Below are 17,308 nucleotides of genomic sequence, written 5' to 3'. Positions count from 1 at the left end.
TGTGCGCAGGCTTTCTCCGGTTGCGGCGAGCGGTGGCCTCTCTTGTTGAAGAGCACGGGCTCTAGGCGCATGGGTTTCAGTAGTTGTGGCACACAGGCTCAGTAGCTGTGGCTCACAGGCTCTAGAGCACAGCCTCAGTAGTTGTGGTGCACGGGCTTAGTTGCTCTGAGGCATGTGGGATCTTCCCAGACCAGGGATCGAACCTGTGTCCCCTGCATTGGCAGGTGGATTCTTAACCACTGCACCACCAGGGAAGTCCCCTATCTCTTTCTTTGATAGTCCCCCTATCTCTTTCTTTGACCATAATTTGGGGAACGATTTCCTGTTATTTTTGTTGGGTGCTTATGTTACCAAGAACAGATAAAAATCTAGACCCTTTCTATTTGTTTGGTACTATTGGCAGTGCAGGGGAAAAATGTTGTAGTGAATGTATATTAGGAACTGGGAGAAACTAGAAGGAAATGTGTTTCTAACTTGAGTGCCGCATGTTGACTGCCATCACTGTGTAATGTGGCTGAAGGCTCATTCTGAATTACTGAAATGAGATCCAGGCTGTGTGAAGAGTTCTGTTCCAGGATTTCTCTTTTTTCAGGCGGCTTGCAGTAGTTTTTAATGTGGTGTTTGGAAAATGCAGGTTATTTGGTAGAAAGTCCCAATCTATATTAAGAGAGTCTTTGCAGAGAAAAGGACTTTTCTGCAAAGGCATTTTATAGCAGAAATGGAGTGCAGATGTCACGTTAAATGTATACCCTGAGGAACGCAGGAATGAGTCTTTTTAGAAGAGTCTTAATAAGTTAAAAAGGAAATGAGGACCCCTCCCCCTCCACTGACTTTTACCATGAAACATAGACTAGCTCCTAAGATCTAAATTCTTTGTTACCTTACCAGTTAGAAACACCTTAGTCAGTCTTGAAGGATTTCATAAGGCTTGGAAGTTGACTATTAATGTATTGTCATTATGCTCAATAACTCAGATTGATTTTGATTTGAGTTAATAAAGGAATATCGAGTCCAGACGATGTTCCCTTTCTATCATACTGGTCCCCCAAAGTAAACAAATCAAGCCATCTCATTCTTCTGTAATTAATGTCAAAACCTTTTCCTTATATAAATAATATGCCACGTTCTAGTAGAAATTGATCATCTCTGTTACATTTAGCTGCAAGTTTTTCAAACTGTTAAAACTTTGGCAAAATATATAGTTTCCTGTTTTGTTCCAGTAACCTCTTTTCTCTTCGTGTCCAGCAGTGTTTACTTGAGCTTTTGAGTTGTGTCTACCTCTGGTGAAAATTTTTTTTTCTCATCCCTGTAGCACGGGTTTCAGTACTTGTGGCACACAGGCTCAGTAGTTGTGGCTACTGAGTGCATTGAGTGCCTAAGTCATTATTAAAAATTATTAGAAATTATTAAATTATTATTACAAATTATTTAAAAATCTGTCATCTCATCCATAGTTGTCCAGTCAGATATCGTTCCATGTAGAACAGTTGCATCCTAACTTGCCCATCAACATAAAAACTGATTCATTTGGTCAATAAATTTGAATCCTGCAAATTCTCACTAGAAAATATCCAACCCCAGAGCTGAGGTATTCACTGTGTGTGGATACCCTATGTTAGATCTGCGAGCTATGCAGGAGGACCAGCCCCATGTGCTGCCCTTAAGGTTCCGATAGTCCGGCACTCAAAAGATATACATCAAGGAAATTGAGTGTACCTGCTCTAGGACAAAACTGCCCCATTTCAAATCTTGGCCATCTACTGGAAGATGTTGTGTTTGTCCCTTAATCTCTTTAGGCCTCTGTTTCCTCATCTGTGAAACAAAATAATAATACTCATCTCCTATGATTATTTTGAAGCTTAAATGATTTAATACATATAAAGCACTTAGAACGGAGCCTGGCACATAGTAAGTACTCTATATCATATAAAGCAATAAAGTCCAATAAAAGCTGTCAGTAGAAAATTAATTCTGACATCGAACAGAATATTTTTCTCTTCAGTATTAACATCATGACCTTCATGATCATGAAACCATAGAAACTGAATAAGCATTTTCTGTCTGAGACCATTAACCCATTCTTTATGTCAGTGGTTCAAAGGAGGAAGGGAAGTGTGTACAGTTTTCCTTTTCCTGTTTTTTCTAAATATCATTTTGAGAAATAACTTTTGAATTGCTAAGTGAGGTCCGAAAAATCTGCCTTTTATAAAAGCAACCATAATTAACCCCTACCCGACTCCTCCCCCAACCCCAAGGATTCTGGAAGTCACGTCTGGGCTCAACAGACCCTTCTAAATGAAAGGAAAACATATCAAACATTAGTCAAGACCTGTGACCCAAAGGAATAATCAGATTGATCATTTTAAGTGGCACGGCATGCCATAGAGAATCAGTACGTAAGTGAGGATTAAAGCAAGGTCTTAGAACATGGTTGCCCATTTTGTTAATCCCCATGTGGCATGATCTACCCCTGAGTCTTGGGTCTTCTGGTATAAATTATTTCAGTAACTAAGTTATTTGGGGACTTGAGAGAAGTGATTGATTTTGAGTGTTACAAGGGAGTAGAATGTGAGTGAAGTTGAATTTATATTCAAAATTATTAAATCCCCAGAACACAGTATGACTTCGTCTACTATTATATCTGCTTTCGGGTGAAAGGTTTGCCCCTGGCATGGTGGAGAGACCGTTGAGAGCTTGTAATGGAGTACCCTTGAGGGCCTGGTATATCATGACATGACAGCGAGAGCCATCACTGGATCAAGGAGATGCTAGATTTTACCAGAAACTCCACAGGAGAATTTAAATTGAAGTACTGTATACTATTAGGCTTTTTCTTCCCAGTGCAATAGTATTCCTTTGGCTTGTTGACCAACCTACATTGCCCTTTACCGAGAAGCCATAGACGATTCCAAAAGAGAGACAGCCATTTTGTTTGCCCACTGGGGTAGTCCAGAGTCAGAAAGGAGAGCTGGGCCTTAGTACTCTGTGTTCACCATCCTGAACTTGGTCAGGTCAGTGAGAATGGGGACCCAAGACCTGGGGGGTAGTCTCATCACTTCTTCTGGGGGAGTGAGCATTGCAGGGGACCCCTATTTCTTTAGTTCTCATGACTGTTTTAAAAGCCTTTGTCTTTCTACTTTATCCCACACAAGGGGTTTATCTCCCAGGTTCTGAATTCCCTTCATGTAAAAAACACTGCATGGTAGTCTGATCAGTGGTTGTGAGACGAAAGACAGATTTTCTCTAACTTTGGTATTTCATATGTCCTTTCTCATCCCAGTTTTCATATAACTTCCCCGGTTCTGGTATTATTTAGTGTTTCCATAGCATGTTATTGCTGAGTTCCTTGTGATCATTTTTAGTAGTTACACAACAAATCATGTGCAGAACATGAGCCCGTACTTAGCCAAAGAATGAAATGGAAAAACTCCGCCAAACCCAGCTTCATAATCTTCCTTTAATAAAACTCTACTGTGTCATTTGGTTTGGTCTCTCTTTTAAAACTTGAGGCTCCAGCAACCTATTTTAGGATACTCCTGTAAGGCCTACTGCATAAATGATTTGACTTACAGTTGAACCAAGGATGTAGTGAACCCCATCGTAGAGTTAAAAAAGAGAAAGAAAGGGAAAGGACTTCTTTGGCCAAACGTGTTTCTCGAGCACAATTGTGGAGTTTAAAATTTTTGCTTATTTCCAAAAGGTCTACACCATTTGGAAATTTCTTTGTGTTTTCTAGGACAGGTCCCATAGTCTAGAAATTCCTACTTGCCTTGCTACCTAATCACAAGTGCATTCCAGAATAATCCCTGGCACATAGTAGGTGCTCAGTAACTGCTTGTTGACATGTTAACTTTTTACATTGTTTTCTCGCACGAGTCATTGTTTCCTGATAAGCATCATAATAAAAAACCGCCATGCACTAACCTGGTTTTCACAGGCATTTTCATAATAACTCTTTGCCTCTCCAGAATCCAGCCATTTTGGCAATCTCACCAATGTGGAACCTAATTTAAGATAAAGCAGAAAACTACCGATGCTTAAGACTCGAGTTTCATGAATTCAGTTTACAGAGGCAGGGACACATGATATATGTGGGAAATCGTCTCAGTGTTTGCTAAGGTGCGGTGCTGGAGTCATATGCAGTGAGGTGGCTGCCCACAAGTCAGTTGTTGCCTTTGGCTTTGGTCTTCTCATCCCTCAAATGTGAGAGCTGTACTCGGTGATCTCTAGGGCCCCTTCCAACTTCTATGAATGTCTGGCCACCTCCTCTCTCCAGGCCTGTTTGTTCCTCTGTCCAGTGAGGGGGTAGGAAAGTATCAAAGTCCTAGCTCTCTGTGACTTTAAAGGCATGCTCTTGTTGCTGTCCAGGAAACCTAGCTATCCAGATCGGCTATTCCTCCAGGGCATTGTTTAGCCAAGATTTTACTGTACGTTAATACATAGTTAAAAGGACTAATTTACTGCCTAGGAAAACATTTGGCACTGGTTAAAACTGTGGAAAAGTCCTAATTGTTCGCAGGGAACCCTGACTTCGGTGTATACAAGTACCGTCCTGTTGGATGTACCTCCCCCTTTTAGGCTAGAGTTCTGTTTGAGATAAGAGGGTGTGTGTGTGTACATCAGATAGGAGCCTAACAGTGTGAAGTTTTTCTTCTGATGGTGCTAATCTCCCATTCCTGTCCCTAAGGCTACTGTTGATAAGTGGTATCCAAAGTTACGCTGCAGAGCAGGTGAAGTGCACTGCTGGACTGCCCTGCATCCCAGCATCTGTTCCCTGCGGTGGTATCTGCTTTCAGAAGTCTCTGTTTGCAGAGCTGGTTGGTACTGATAGAGAGGAATGCACTAATCCTCTGATATTGACTCCGAAAGGGGAGGGTGGCGCAGAGAGAATGACAACACAGGAACTCTTGGGGAGCTGCCAGCTTGTGATCCTGGCCATGATCCTTTCTAAGCATTGATGGAAATGAGTGACAGGATGGGATCGGCTCTTCTATGCTCAAGACAATTGCACCCTATAGAAGTGCAATTGAAAGGCCAAACAATTGAAGAAAGATGAAACCAAGTCTCATTTCTCTATAGAGGACGCCTAGCCCAATCCGTCTTCGGTGCCACCTTCATCCTTGCCTCTTCCTTTGCTCATGAACTTTCAGTAGCTCCCTGTGTCCTGCCATATGGTGTCTTGATTTCTGCCTGGTTTTCAATCCCCTTTACTGTCCGGTCGCATACACAGCCCTTCCTGTACTCAGCCAACCTTATTTCCCATAATTCCTCAACCCCGTTTTAAGATTCCACGGTCTACTCAGTACCATGTATGCTTTTGTTCATTTCATTCTTCCTAACTGCGATGTTCTCCCTTCATTTGATCATTGAAATCCAACCCCTTCTGATTAGCGGATGCAAACTATTATATGTAGGATGGATAAGCAATAGGATCCTATTGTACAGCACAGGGAACTATAGTCAATGTCCTGTGATAAATCATAATGGAAAAGAATAGGAAAAAGAATATAAATATGAGTCACTTTGCTGTACAGCAGAAATTAAACACAACATTGTAAACCAACTCTACTTCAATAAAAATTTTAAAAATAAATAAATCAATCCAACCCCTTCTTCAGAATTTAACTGAAGTCCCACCTCTTCATCAAGTGTTCCCTGAGCACTCTATGCTATACTGCTCCCAAGCCTTGGACGGCCTTCACAGAACCCCAGGTTCAAATTTATTCACATTCTTCCCTGTAGGATACATTAATTTTGTCTTCTGTGCAGCTATTGGCACAGAAGGGAGTACACGCGAGGTACCCTTCTAAACGACTGGGGGCTTACGTGTGAAAGGGCAGTCTTGTAGTCAATGTGTCTGCAGAGAAGATGTGCTTGAGTTCCAGTCTGGCAAGACAAACACGGTGATGGGAGAGGCCACAGCTGGCCATGGATGGCGGGCAGGTAAAGACCACCTCTACTACTGCGTCTTACGGCGATCCTGGAAATTTATTCGTAAAAGGACTTTGAAATCGTTGAGCCGTTTAAAATGAGTGCGAGTAGTTGAGTCTGTGTGTGATATGCAACTTTGTTGTTTAAGGTAATTCAGTGTTCATCCCTACCTCCACCTTCTTCCCAGCATACCCCTTTTCTTTATCTAATTTTGCTCTTCAGGAAGCAAGCCAGGCCTGCTAAATGTGACCCATCACGACTCATTCTTAAGGGAAGTTCATGGCCAAGCCTTCAAAGTCAACTTGATAGACTTGCAATTGCTGTGTCTATCTTTGCCCCACCGTTGTCTTCTTCTTCTCCCAATTAGGTAAATCCCACAGCCCAGTGTACCCATGCCCTGTTGAAGATGATCTACTGCTCCCACTGCCAAGGTCTCGTGACTGTGAAACCCTGTTACAACTACTGCTCCAACATCATGAGAGGTTGTTTGGCCAACCAAGGGGATCTTGATTTCGAGTGGAACAATTTCATAGGTGAGCAGGCGATTAATGTATTTCTGTTGCTATTGATTGCTAAGCTTCTGCCACAAGGAATGTTTTATTTATTTTTTAATTAAAAAAAAATTATTTTTGGCCACGCCACGTGGCTTGCGGGCTCTTAGTTCCATGACCAGGGATTGAACCCAGGCCCTGGCAATGAAAGCGCAGAGTCCTAACCACCGGACCGCCAGGGAATTCCCTGAGGAATGTTTTAATTGTCAGTGATGAAATTTCTGTTCGTTATGTACTGTACTGAAAGTTCACACCACTCTACAGGTAAATGTTCCCTTGAACTAATGGTGGCATTTCCAAAGACATTAGACAGACATTAGACGCAGCGAATACCAACTTTTAATAACAAGAAAGTGATTTTTTGACATCTTCCCCCTAAAGGTCAGTTTTAGTTCCGCATCATAGGCTGGTATCCATGTAAATGCTGGAGTACAGCCACCACTGAGCTGTGAAAGCGGCTTTTCAAATGTTACATCTGTTATATTGCAACCAAAACTTCTGCAAACGGCCAGATACCCATTGGGTATTTGGATCAGGTGCAATCTGATTGTGGAAATGTAAGGGTTATGTTTCTGTAGAGATTTAACAATCACAGACTGCTCTGGTGAGAATGGAAGGACTTTTGTCCTGATAATTTTAGAGGTCAGTGTTCTCGTCTACACCTAAAACTTAGAAAACCATTACTGGGAACCCAGACAACAATGGAAGTAAAGTGGCCTGTTTCTAAGAATGTTAATTATGTGGGAAGGGACAAATTATGGATGATTGAAATATCCAGTCATCGACTCCCTCGATGCCTGCTTAATGCATATGGGAATCCCGGAATGTTAGTCGCAGTTGTTGAAGCTGCTAGTGGTGGTGGGGCTTCACCCACATACTATCAGCACCCCAAAACAAACTCAGGTTTTTCTCCCATACCCAGCCACATTTACATAATTGTAGAATTTGAGTGTCTTTGTAAGCACCTATTTTTCACTTACTTGTCCACATCATGGGAACATGTACGCAATTTGCTGAGGGTTTTTTGGGGGAGGGGAATGCGGGGATTGGAGCCGGGGAATGCTGTTTAGTCTGCATGAGAGCTGATTACCATATTAACTCTGAAAGTGCATCAATAAATTGGCTCCAACAGATTCTTGAGAACACTGACACAAGGGAAAAAAAAAGACGTGAATATCAAACGCTTCAGCACAATTGTAGCCTAAATAGCTCAAAGCTAGAAGACCTGAAAAAATCTTCCACACACAGAAAAGCCGAATCCCATGAAAGGGAAGGCATAAGACCAGTCAACACACACACGCACAAATGGCCCATCATGCCCAGAAAGAAGCCATGGGAGAAATTGTTGCTGGAAAATATTTCCCATGGAAATAAAAGCCCATGGCATTTCTAGATCTAAAGTTGAAAGTTTTTTCTTCCTTTCTTTTTTAATCCCACTCTCACCCCCACCCCAAATGTCAAGTTTGCAGCTCACTTCTGCTAAATTCATTTTTAAAAAACAAGATGGTTTGCCGTTTCGCTTTCCCCTGTAACATCTAATGCACTAGTTCTCTGGGCAGAGCTGTAGCGTTTGCTATACAGTAGCAACAATGTCTGGTGACAATGATCTAGTTTGGGTAACTTTTCTACAGGCGCATCAGGAATGAGGTACACTATTCTGTTCTTCTAATGTGTCTGACAGAAACTATAACTCAGAAACTCGTCTTAAAATACAAATTCTTCTACATATTTTTTCCAAGAGTCTGCAGGTCCGTATTAAAACCATACTCTGGCTTGCTTAATTAACGTCTTCAACCAGGTACTCTAAATCAAGGAGGACTTCCCTTGCTGCCACTATTCTCGCTGTGTGTTTTACAAATTACGTTTGTTATCTTTGATGAAACAAAAATTCAACCCAAGTGGAAATTGGTAGGATTTCAGAATCAATTTTCTTCAGTTATTTTAAGTGATGCTTTCTGGAGGGAGGAGGAATATAATTATATCTAAGCTTCATTTTTAATGGGTGTTTTATTATTTATTTCTAATAAGCTGATATAAAAGGCCAGGAGTAATAGACATTGTTAATCTCCAGTGCTTTTTCGTGGATTTTCACAAGGGTTTAATTTGCTCTGTGGTTATAGAATTCAGTCCCAATTTACATACCTTTACCATAAGTTCTTTTTTTTTTTCTTTGCAAGGAATTTTCCCCCCCTTAAAATGACTGCAGTTAATGAATGGGCAAGGGATTTTTTCCCCACTTCTTTACATCAGATGTTGGGGTTAAGTCGGGAAACTGCCTTTTGTTCATCCAGTCGGGTCGCGAGGCTGAAGATTGGGTTTCTGATTATCGGCGGCACAGTGCAAGAGGAATCGCTTTCTCTAGTGAGAAGGGGCTGCTTTGTTGCCCGGGTGGCGGGGGGCGTGTCCTGAGCACTAAACTCCTGCAGTTGGACTAGACCCTTTGAAGAGACTAAGGATGAGTTTTCCAACTCTGCCTTCTTGCTGCCGAGCCCTCGTGTCCCTCTCTTGAACTGTACCTATTAAACTGTCGTCCAGCTTTATCAAGGTGGATCCGAATAGTCAAAACACCTTGGACTTGGCTTCGTAAGAGGTTGGTTACAGGAAACCTTCTTTTTGAAAAATACTCCCACCACCACCACGACCACGAAAGTCAGTTTCTGGGAAATCATAAATTACGGGTAGGTGCAACTTGCTGTCCGTCGCATACTGCCGTCGTGGTAACATTCATCTGGCTCCTAGCCACCCTTATGAACGTCCCATGTTTGCTGCCACTGGGAATTTAGTATGAGGGGGTCGGGATTGCCGGCTGGGACGTCAGCCAGTTCCTGGCAAGAGGCAGGAGCCGGTCAGATACCCCGCAAAGGGAGACCTGCAGCCTAGATCCATCAGAAGCAACAACACCGGACCAGCCATCGTGGGACTCCTCTCGGGGCTTCTCATCAGGGCCGTCCGCTTCTCTGGAGGCGCCCAGTGGATAGCCAGGCAGGACTTGCCCTGGGGCTGAGGCGCGGCTTTGGCTCCCGGGTTGCAGCCTCCAGGCGGACCACAGCCTCACTCGCATTCTTCAGTCTCGGGGGGACACACAACGCCATGGCAGCGGCGCGACAAGGGCCCGGCCCCGCTCCCTTCCCAGGGCCTTGTGCACAGCCGGCAGGCCTGGAGTTGACAAAGACACCAAACAGCCAGAAGAATTGGGGTTTATGGTCCCTTTCACAAACACGTGAACACGTTCACGATCTGGCCTTTCCTTGCCACTAGGGGGATAAGTAGTGACGAGGTGCGCCGTTTCCTTCCTGTTGAAACCTCTGTGTTTGAGATGTTTATGGTCTGTCCCTTCATAATATTTTTCTCTGGAGCCAGCAACTCCTTCTCGGCTCTGAAGGCATGTGCTCTCTGGACGTGGCAGCCCTGATGCTTCGACAATGATGAACACGTTTAGGTTGTGTGCCACTTGTTTACAAAAGTCCCCTTTTGCTAGCACATCAAACGCATTTTTCCTCTCCTCGAGCACAATGGTATATTCATGCTGGCAGCCTTTCCTTAGAGGTTGGAAGTGTCAGTTTATTGGCGCTTGCCACAATGCAACCTGAAACTTCATTTGTTATGACTTTCAAAAATATTGCATTGCACGGACATCTATTCGTGGTTTGTGACATCGGAACTGTAGTTGAAAGAAATGAGCCCGTGCTTTAAAATGTTGGGTTGCATTTGTTCTTGGGGGAAGGTGAAAGGTTGCTGACCAGATTTGGGTTCACTGATCTGCTGATGCCAGAACTCCTTTCCATCAGCGAGCTCGGGTAGAAGTTCAGCTGTGGCCTGCGCTTTGAGAGAGACACACCATCTTTAAAAACTCGCCCTTCTTTCTGGCAGCTGTCCTTGGACTACCTGAAGGCTGTGGAGAATGTGAACCTAACTCTCCTTTAAGGGGAAAGAACAAGTTTAAAAGTTCACTGTGTGTCATGAATGAGGCATCCTTTTTCTCATTTGGAGATTACCTTTCCAATTTCTTCTAATTTTACACAATAAGTATCAGGGAAAAATACTACATCGCATAATCCCAAGGACCATGGATGACAAGAAAACCCATACAGTGCTTTTCATTTAAGAGATTCAATGTGTCCTAAAAAATTCTAGACTCCTCCAAAATGAAAAAGTGATTTCCAGAGTAATTAGTGAAGACTCATATTGTGAACACATGGATTTTGTGCCCTGTCTTGGGTTGTCTTTTCATTTGAATAAAAAGAGATACAGGGCTTCCCTGGTGGCGCAGTGGTTGAGAGTCCGCCTGCCGATGCAGGGGACACGGGTTCGTGCCCCGGTCCGGGAGGATCCCACGTGCCACGGAGAGGCTGGGCCCATGAGCCATGGCCGCTGAGCCTGTGCGTCTGGAGCCTGTGCTCCGCAACAGGAGAGGCCACAACAGTGAGAGGCCTGCGTACCGCAAAAAAAAAAAAAAAAAGAGGTACATGTTTTTGCTTTAAAATAACTCAAGGCCCTTGTATTTGAAATGGGAAGTTTATCTTAATACAAAAATTGCATTTCTCAAAATGTCATTATTTGAAAGGTCATTAGAGTTCCTAGGAGCACTTTCATTTGTATTTTCTAACTGCGCACTCAAGGATCTCAAAGGGTTTCATTTAAAAAATGAAAGAAAAGAATTGGTATGCCAGGATTCGAACTGATTTATGTTTTTGACTCTTGTAAATGGAACATGAAATGAGAAGATCCGTGGAGGTCTCTGGGAGAACTGGAATGTTATTCTGCTTCCAGCCTTAGGTTTGTCAGCTGGGAGCTAGCTCAGAGCCGTACAACGACAGCCACTGACACATGGAGGGATGAATAGTCAGTGTGTTAGAAGGTTCCCGATTGGGTTTCCTTGCTGTGGAATAAAGCCTTCATCTGGTCACTTCACACTCTAGAGAGCTAGTGGTACATACTGACTGAATGAAGTTCTGTGTCATAGAAATAGATCTAAAAGCATGAATTAATGATGATCATGCCTCCCCCTCCCCCCCAGCACCCCCCCACCCCACCCAAGGGAATCAAAGACAGTAAAGTAATCAGACTGATCACTCAAGGCCAAGCTAATGATTTCCTTTGTATGCTGTATTGTTCTGCCCCAAACCTCATGTTAGATGCTATGCTGATGGTGGCCGAGAGGTTAGAGGGTCCTTTCAACATTGAATCGGTCATGGATCCCATCGATGTGAAGATTTCGGATGCTATTATGAACATGCAGGAGAACAGCGTGCAGGTGTCTCAGAAGGTAAGGAAGGCCGGGTCCTGGAAAGGAGAGGACGGGGCCCGCTCCAGCCTGCGATGTCACTTCCATCACGTGACCACACTTATGCCAATACAGGTTTTCCAGGGATGTGGACCCCCTAAGCCTCTCCCAGCTGGTCGGATTTCCCGTTCCATCTCTGAAAGTGCCTTCAGTGCCCGCTTCAGACCCTTTCACCCCGAGGAGCGCCCAACCACAGCAGCTGGCACTAGTTTGGACCGACTGGTGAGCACTTTGGCAGGAATGGCCGTGTTTAATGACAAAGAACTGAAAACATTTGCTCCAAATGCATCTTTATTTGGGACGCTTCCAACTGTTGGGTCTTTTCAAGTGAAAGTTTTCCAGCAACTTTGCACAGGGATGTCAGTGAATCTGCCTCTTTGATTCCCTAGCTCAGAAATTTCATCCGTAGGCTAACAAATGGGGTGTGCCGAGGCATATCTGAACACCTGCCTTTTGTTTCACAGTGTGGGTAACACGTAGGTTGGATCCTGAGTTATAAAAGCCCGCGAGAAGAGACTGTGTCGTATCAGTGTATCTCCGGGGTGTGAGACCCGGTGGGCCTCAGATGGCGGTTCTAATGGAGAGCGAGAATGGACGGTGGATCTAGGCACTAGGCAACATGGTTTTCACAGAGCTTCTATTTCACCTGTTAATTCTTTGGGTGATTTTATACATTTTACATATCAGTGTGATCTGCATTTTTCTCTTCTGACTACGGAGAGACTCTGGAGACACTTTACAGTGATGAAAAGGGCACATGTGGAGGTGGTTTTGGGGTTTTACAGAGGTCTCTCTTTCTCTCTTTCTTAATGAGGTTACTGATGTCAAGGAGAAACTGAAGCAGGCCAAGAAGTTCTGGTCCTCTCTTCCTAGTAACGTCTGCAACGATGAGAGGATGGCTGCAGGAAACGGCAATGAGGATGACTGCTGGAATGGAAAAGGCAAAAGCAGGTTAGCCTCCATCGAACGGGTGTGCAATCTCTCCCTTCCTAGATGCCCGGAGACCTTTCAGAGAAGGTTTGCTCAGTTGTTTAGTCGAGGCAGCATGAAGCATTTCACAAGTAGGTGGCAACAACATGGAAGGCTTCTAGACATTCTTAGGAATTGGCTCTGCTGTAGAAGTGTCAGGAAGGCCCCCAGCTACTTGCAAAGAGTTCTGGGTCAAAGGTTTGTGACAGTGGTTATAAGCTGGTGTTACAGCTGCAATGAGGGATTGAGCGGTTTTAATAGTGTCATTATTTTTAATGTTTTATACCTGTGGTCCTGTGCTCGACGGCCTGGCCTCATAAAGTACCAGTTCTCCAAGGGTCTCATTCTCTTACTTGGCGATGCTCTGTGTCCCTCCCCTACATACTCAGTAAGTTAGACAAGTACCCACTTCACTCTGACCCACCAACCTCCACGAAATGGGTAGTTTTCAAAAAGGTCACAGTCAGATTGGAGAAACATAATGTATACCCAGGAAAAGGAGAGATTCAAGTTATTCGAAAGGCAAGCACTTGCATTTCATTGCACTCCGTGGAAAATGCTAGAACCTAGGCAGGAATCTTTGACTGTCTTCTGTAACTTTTTGTTTTACTGATCATGTGAATGGGGTCATTCCTCATTGCAGGTACCTGTTTGCAGTGACAGGAAACGGATTAGCCAACCAGGGCAATAATCCGGAGGTCCAGGTTGACACCAGCAAACCGGACATACTGATCCTTCGTCAAATCATGGCTCTTCGAGTTATGACCAGTAAAATGAAGAATGCTTATAATGGGAATGATGTGGACTTCTTTGATATCAGTAAGCATTTGTACTTCTAAAGGACAAATTGTTATATACCTTGTGATGAGAAGCAGCAGAGTGAAATCTCTATTCCATTGTTTTTTTTTCAAAAATAGGTGATGAGAGCAGTGGAGAAGGAAGTGGAAGCGGATGTGAGTATCAGCAGTGCCCTTCGGAGTTTGAGTATAATGCAACTGACCACTCTGGGAAGAGCGTCAGCGATAAAGCCAGCAGCGCTGGGGTCCCCGCTGGGGCCCGGCCCTACCTCCTCACTGTCTTCTGCATCTTGTCCCTGGTTATGCAGGGAGAATGGAGATAATTCTCAACCTTAGAGAAGAAGTGTTCATCATCAAAAAGGCACCGGTTATCACTTTTATACCATCCTAGTGACTTTGCTTTTTAAATGAATGGACAACAATGTACAGTTTTTACTATGTGGCCACTGGTTTAAAAGATGCTGACTTTGTTTTTTCATTCAGTTTTGCGGGAAAAGGGGATTTGTACGTAAGGTCGGTCCTGCTTCCTCAGAATCATGTTAAATGTGGCTAACAGTGTAGGTACAGAACTGTAGTTAGTTGTGCATTTGTGATTTTTATCACTCTGTTTGTTTGTTTGTTTTTGTTTTTGTTCTGTTTGTTTGTGGGTTTTTTTTTCTTCTTCAATACGGTCTCACCTTGTTTCTTACAAGAAAACCAGGGTCCTTTCTTGGCATGTAACATGTACGTATCTCTGAAATATTAAATAGCTGTACAGAAGCAGGTTTTATTTATCATGTTACCTTATTAAAAGAAAAAGCCCAACAAGCAGTAAAATTGCCATTTATCCCTGTTGTTTTTAGTTGCCTTATCTGGAGAGAAGAGGAGGTCATTTTAAAAATGTTTATTAAGTTAGGACAGAATGTGAAGGCGCAAGGGGGCTTCTGAGTCACTTGTCAGGTTGTATTCAAACATCAATACAAGAAGAAGGTTATACTTCATTTATAGCCGGTGACTGGAAGAGACTGCAGACTACCCATTTTGGTTGAGTTGGATTGTATAAACTAAGATCACAGGTCCATTTCTTGAAGCCGCTTATACTTAAAGTGTAGTCCATCTAGAAGATTCCTGTTGCATTCTCCCTCGAAAGATATAAGGCATGCAGGATATCGTAGTTATCACCTGTTCACACTTAGTTTGGGGGTGGGTTTGGTTTTTTTATCCAGGCAAGTGAGCACGCCCACCGTTTGCTGGTCTTCGTGTCCACACTTGACCCTCCTTGAACTGATATCCCAACAGTCTCATTTGGTCCTTCTTGTTGCAGCTTTCAACCCCGCTCATATAGGGGGGCTGTCTGGGGCTAGCCAGAACGGGGTACAGCCTGGGCTCAGGGAGCAACTATTAACACTCAGCAAAGTTTTCGTCCGAGCAGGTGTATTTGTGTTTGTTTTTGGATCCCAGGGTTGCTTTTTTTTAAAAAAAAAGAGATTTAAGGTGTCTTATTTGAGTCTTTTTCTCTCCCAGCCCCGTCTGATCGGAAAGGCAAGGGTCTTGCCGTGCATGGTTCACAGCTGTGTGCTACCCTATGAGCCAAGCAGCCCACTTGGGGAGTAGGTAGAGCTGAGAAGACCACATCTTAGTGATGACCTTTAGCCGCTCGGGTGAACGGGCAAAGGCCATCATCTCTTGTCCCAGGCCAAAGAGTAAGTAAGCACTGCCTTGGCCCCTTTGGCGCCCTTTCTTGCCTTGAGTCCTTACCAAATGACAGCCCATAAAACTATGAGAATGTAACAAAACCACGTTAAAAAGGGTTCCCAGAAGTCTTCAGAAAGAATCACGCTCTGCAAGTCTCTTCCTGCTTTAGACAGCCATTAAGATCCCAACCAATTCCACGGAAGCTGAAACCCACAGAGAGGTTGTTTGTGTTATTGTTTAATCTTCAGTTGTAAGAGTAATTCTCTATTTTTATATTGAAACATAATTACTTGATAGCTCAGGGTCTACATTTCCTTCAACTTTTTACACCAAATTCTGTAGAATGGACAAAATGGAATATTGGGGGCTGTTGTCAACAGAGGCTTAATTTTATTAGAAGTAGCCAGTTATTTATTAAAGCATGATGTTAATAAAATAGGCATATTCTGGCTGGTGTGTATAAGTGTTTTGTTCTTTTATTTTTTAAACAAATCACAGAAGACATAAAATTGAAAAGGCGCTCCATTTATGTATGAGGAAAAATTGATTGTAAATAGCTAAGCTGCCTTGTGAGAACTTGGAAAATGTGCTGATACTTAGTAACTACCTCAGTTGTGAGGAATTTCCTTTTTAGCTTAGACTGCTATTATTTTTACTTGGTAGAAATGAATCTGGTCTCCAAAATGTGGCTCAAAGAGTTATCCCCATAGACTTTGTTAGATTGTTTTTTAATTTAAAACCTTGAACTCTGCCCAGCTGTTTTCTTTCAGTCAAGTTCTCGAAACCAATAACATTTTCCGAATTAAATATTCTTGAAGGTTCTTCTGGAGTCTAACTGATTTGTTTTCTTTCTTTGCATTTTTTTTCCTGTTACTCTGTTATTATTTAAATCGTCTCTTGCTTTTGAACTTGAATATGAAATAAACAAATCCTAGACTTTTCCACTCAGGTCTGACTGGATAACTCTTGGCTTCTAACCAGCTGGCAGGCTCACACCCCCACACCCTCCCCAAAACAGGAATAAAGGCAAGTTGAATATTTTAAAACCTAAGAGTTTAGCATATGAGGTAGAAAAAAAGCTTTGTGAGGAGACCTTACTTTTCCAAAGCCTCAGTTAATCGCACGCGAAGGGTTCGTGCTTTACAAAGTCGTTTTTCATCTGTACCTTAAGAAACAACATTTTACGACACTTGGATTTGTACTTTATTTCAAAAAGTCAGTAATTGGCACCTATGATTTTGATAAAACCATACAAACGATTGACTTAAATTTTTGAACTTTAGTTCCTGAGTGTTAGAAACCTAACGGTTTGCAGGTAATTTTTTACGAAAATTAACAGTTAAATTTTTGAAGTAAAATGTATCATATGTGATGACAGAACCAGAATAAAAATAGGTATAGATGGTGCTACACAAAATTCTACTTGCCCTTTTGTGTTGGCAGACTATGTCCATTTGCATAGCTAAAAGGTAGTATGTTAATAACTACTACAGGAAGCGTGTGTGTGTGTGTGTGCGTGCGCGCGTGTGTGTGCGCACTCACTCTCAAGCAAATACCAGACTACCAAATACAACTTTCTTTTTTGAAATAATAAAAGCACTGAGAAGTTTCTTCCAACTTAAAGCTTAGTGGGAAAAATATAATTCGGCATTCCGTGATACATTATACTTTAAAAGTTCAGTTTCCACTTTTAAACTCCTTATTATTTTCTTGTAAAAATCCTTTTTATATATGTGCAAAATACCTGAAAGATAACCCGGTAATATAGGAGTTTTGAGTCCATCAGTAAGGCAAATGCCATATAATATTTATTTGTCTAATTTAGTTTTTACGTAGGTAATGTATAGACAGGGTTTAAAACCCAAAACACGTACTATAAAGGTGCAAAGCGCAAGTTTCTGTCCTGTTCCTGCATCCATCTGCCCAGTTACCTCCCACACATTAGATAAACTTATTAATTGAAGTTCCTTTAGACAAACAGAAGCAAATATGAATAGATTTTTCTTTTTTGCCTCTTTACATGAAAGGTAGCATATTATACCCAATCATCTCATTTTTTTAGATTAACTTTAAAAAGTATTGAGAGGAGGAAGAGGGGTCCC

General features: G+C 42.6%; 1 protein-coding gene across 1 annotated transcript in view; it reads left to right on the top strand.

Annotated features, from left to right (window-relative positions):
• The window catches only part of GPC4 (glypican 4), a gene marked incomplete at its 5' end in the record, with an annotated part of 114,837 nt that extends 99,711 nt beyond the window's left edge, over positions 1 to 15,126 (top strand). Inside the window, 6 exons of the mRNA XM_082865358.1 lie at positions 6,299 to 6,464; positions 11,618 to 11,748; positions 11,842 to 11,988; positions 12,581 to 12,717; positions 13,379 to 13,554; positions 13,653 to 15,126. Of these exons, the coding sequence (XP_082721484.1) occupies positions 6,299 to 6,464; positions 11,618 to 11,748; positions 11,842 to 11,988; positions 12,581 to 12,717; positions 13,379 to 13,554; positions 13,653 to 13,855 (960 nt within the window). The 3' untranslated portion in view covers positions 13,856 to 15,126. The remainder of the gene's footprint in view (positions 1 to 6,298; positions 6,465 to 11,617; positions 11,749 to 11,841; positions 11,989 to 12,580; positions 12,718 to 13,378; positions 13,555 to 13,652) is intronic.
• Between the last annotated feature and the right edge of the window lie 2,182 nt (positions 15,127 to 17,308).

The sequence above is a fragment of the Leucopleurus acutus genome (assembly GCF_964270905.1).
Source record: "Leucopleurus acutus genome assembly, chromosome: X".
In the NCBI taxonomy this organism is placed as follows: Eukaryota; Metazoa; Chordata; class Mammalia; order Artiodactyla; family Delphinidae; genus Leucopleurus; species Leucopleurus acutus.
Note: the sequence above shows the minus strand (reverse complement) of the source record. Positions and strands in the feature narration are given on the sequence as shown.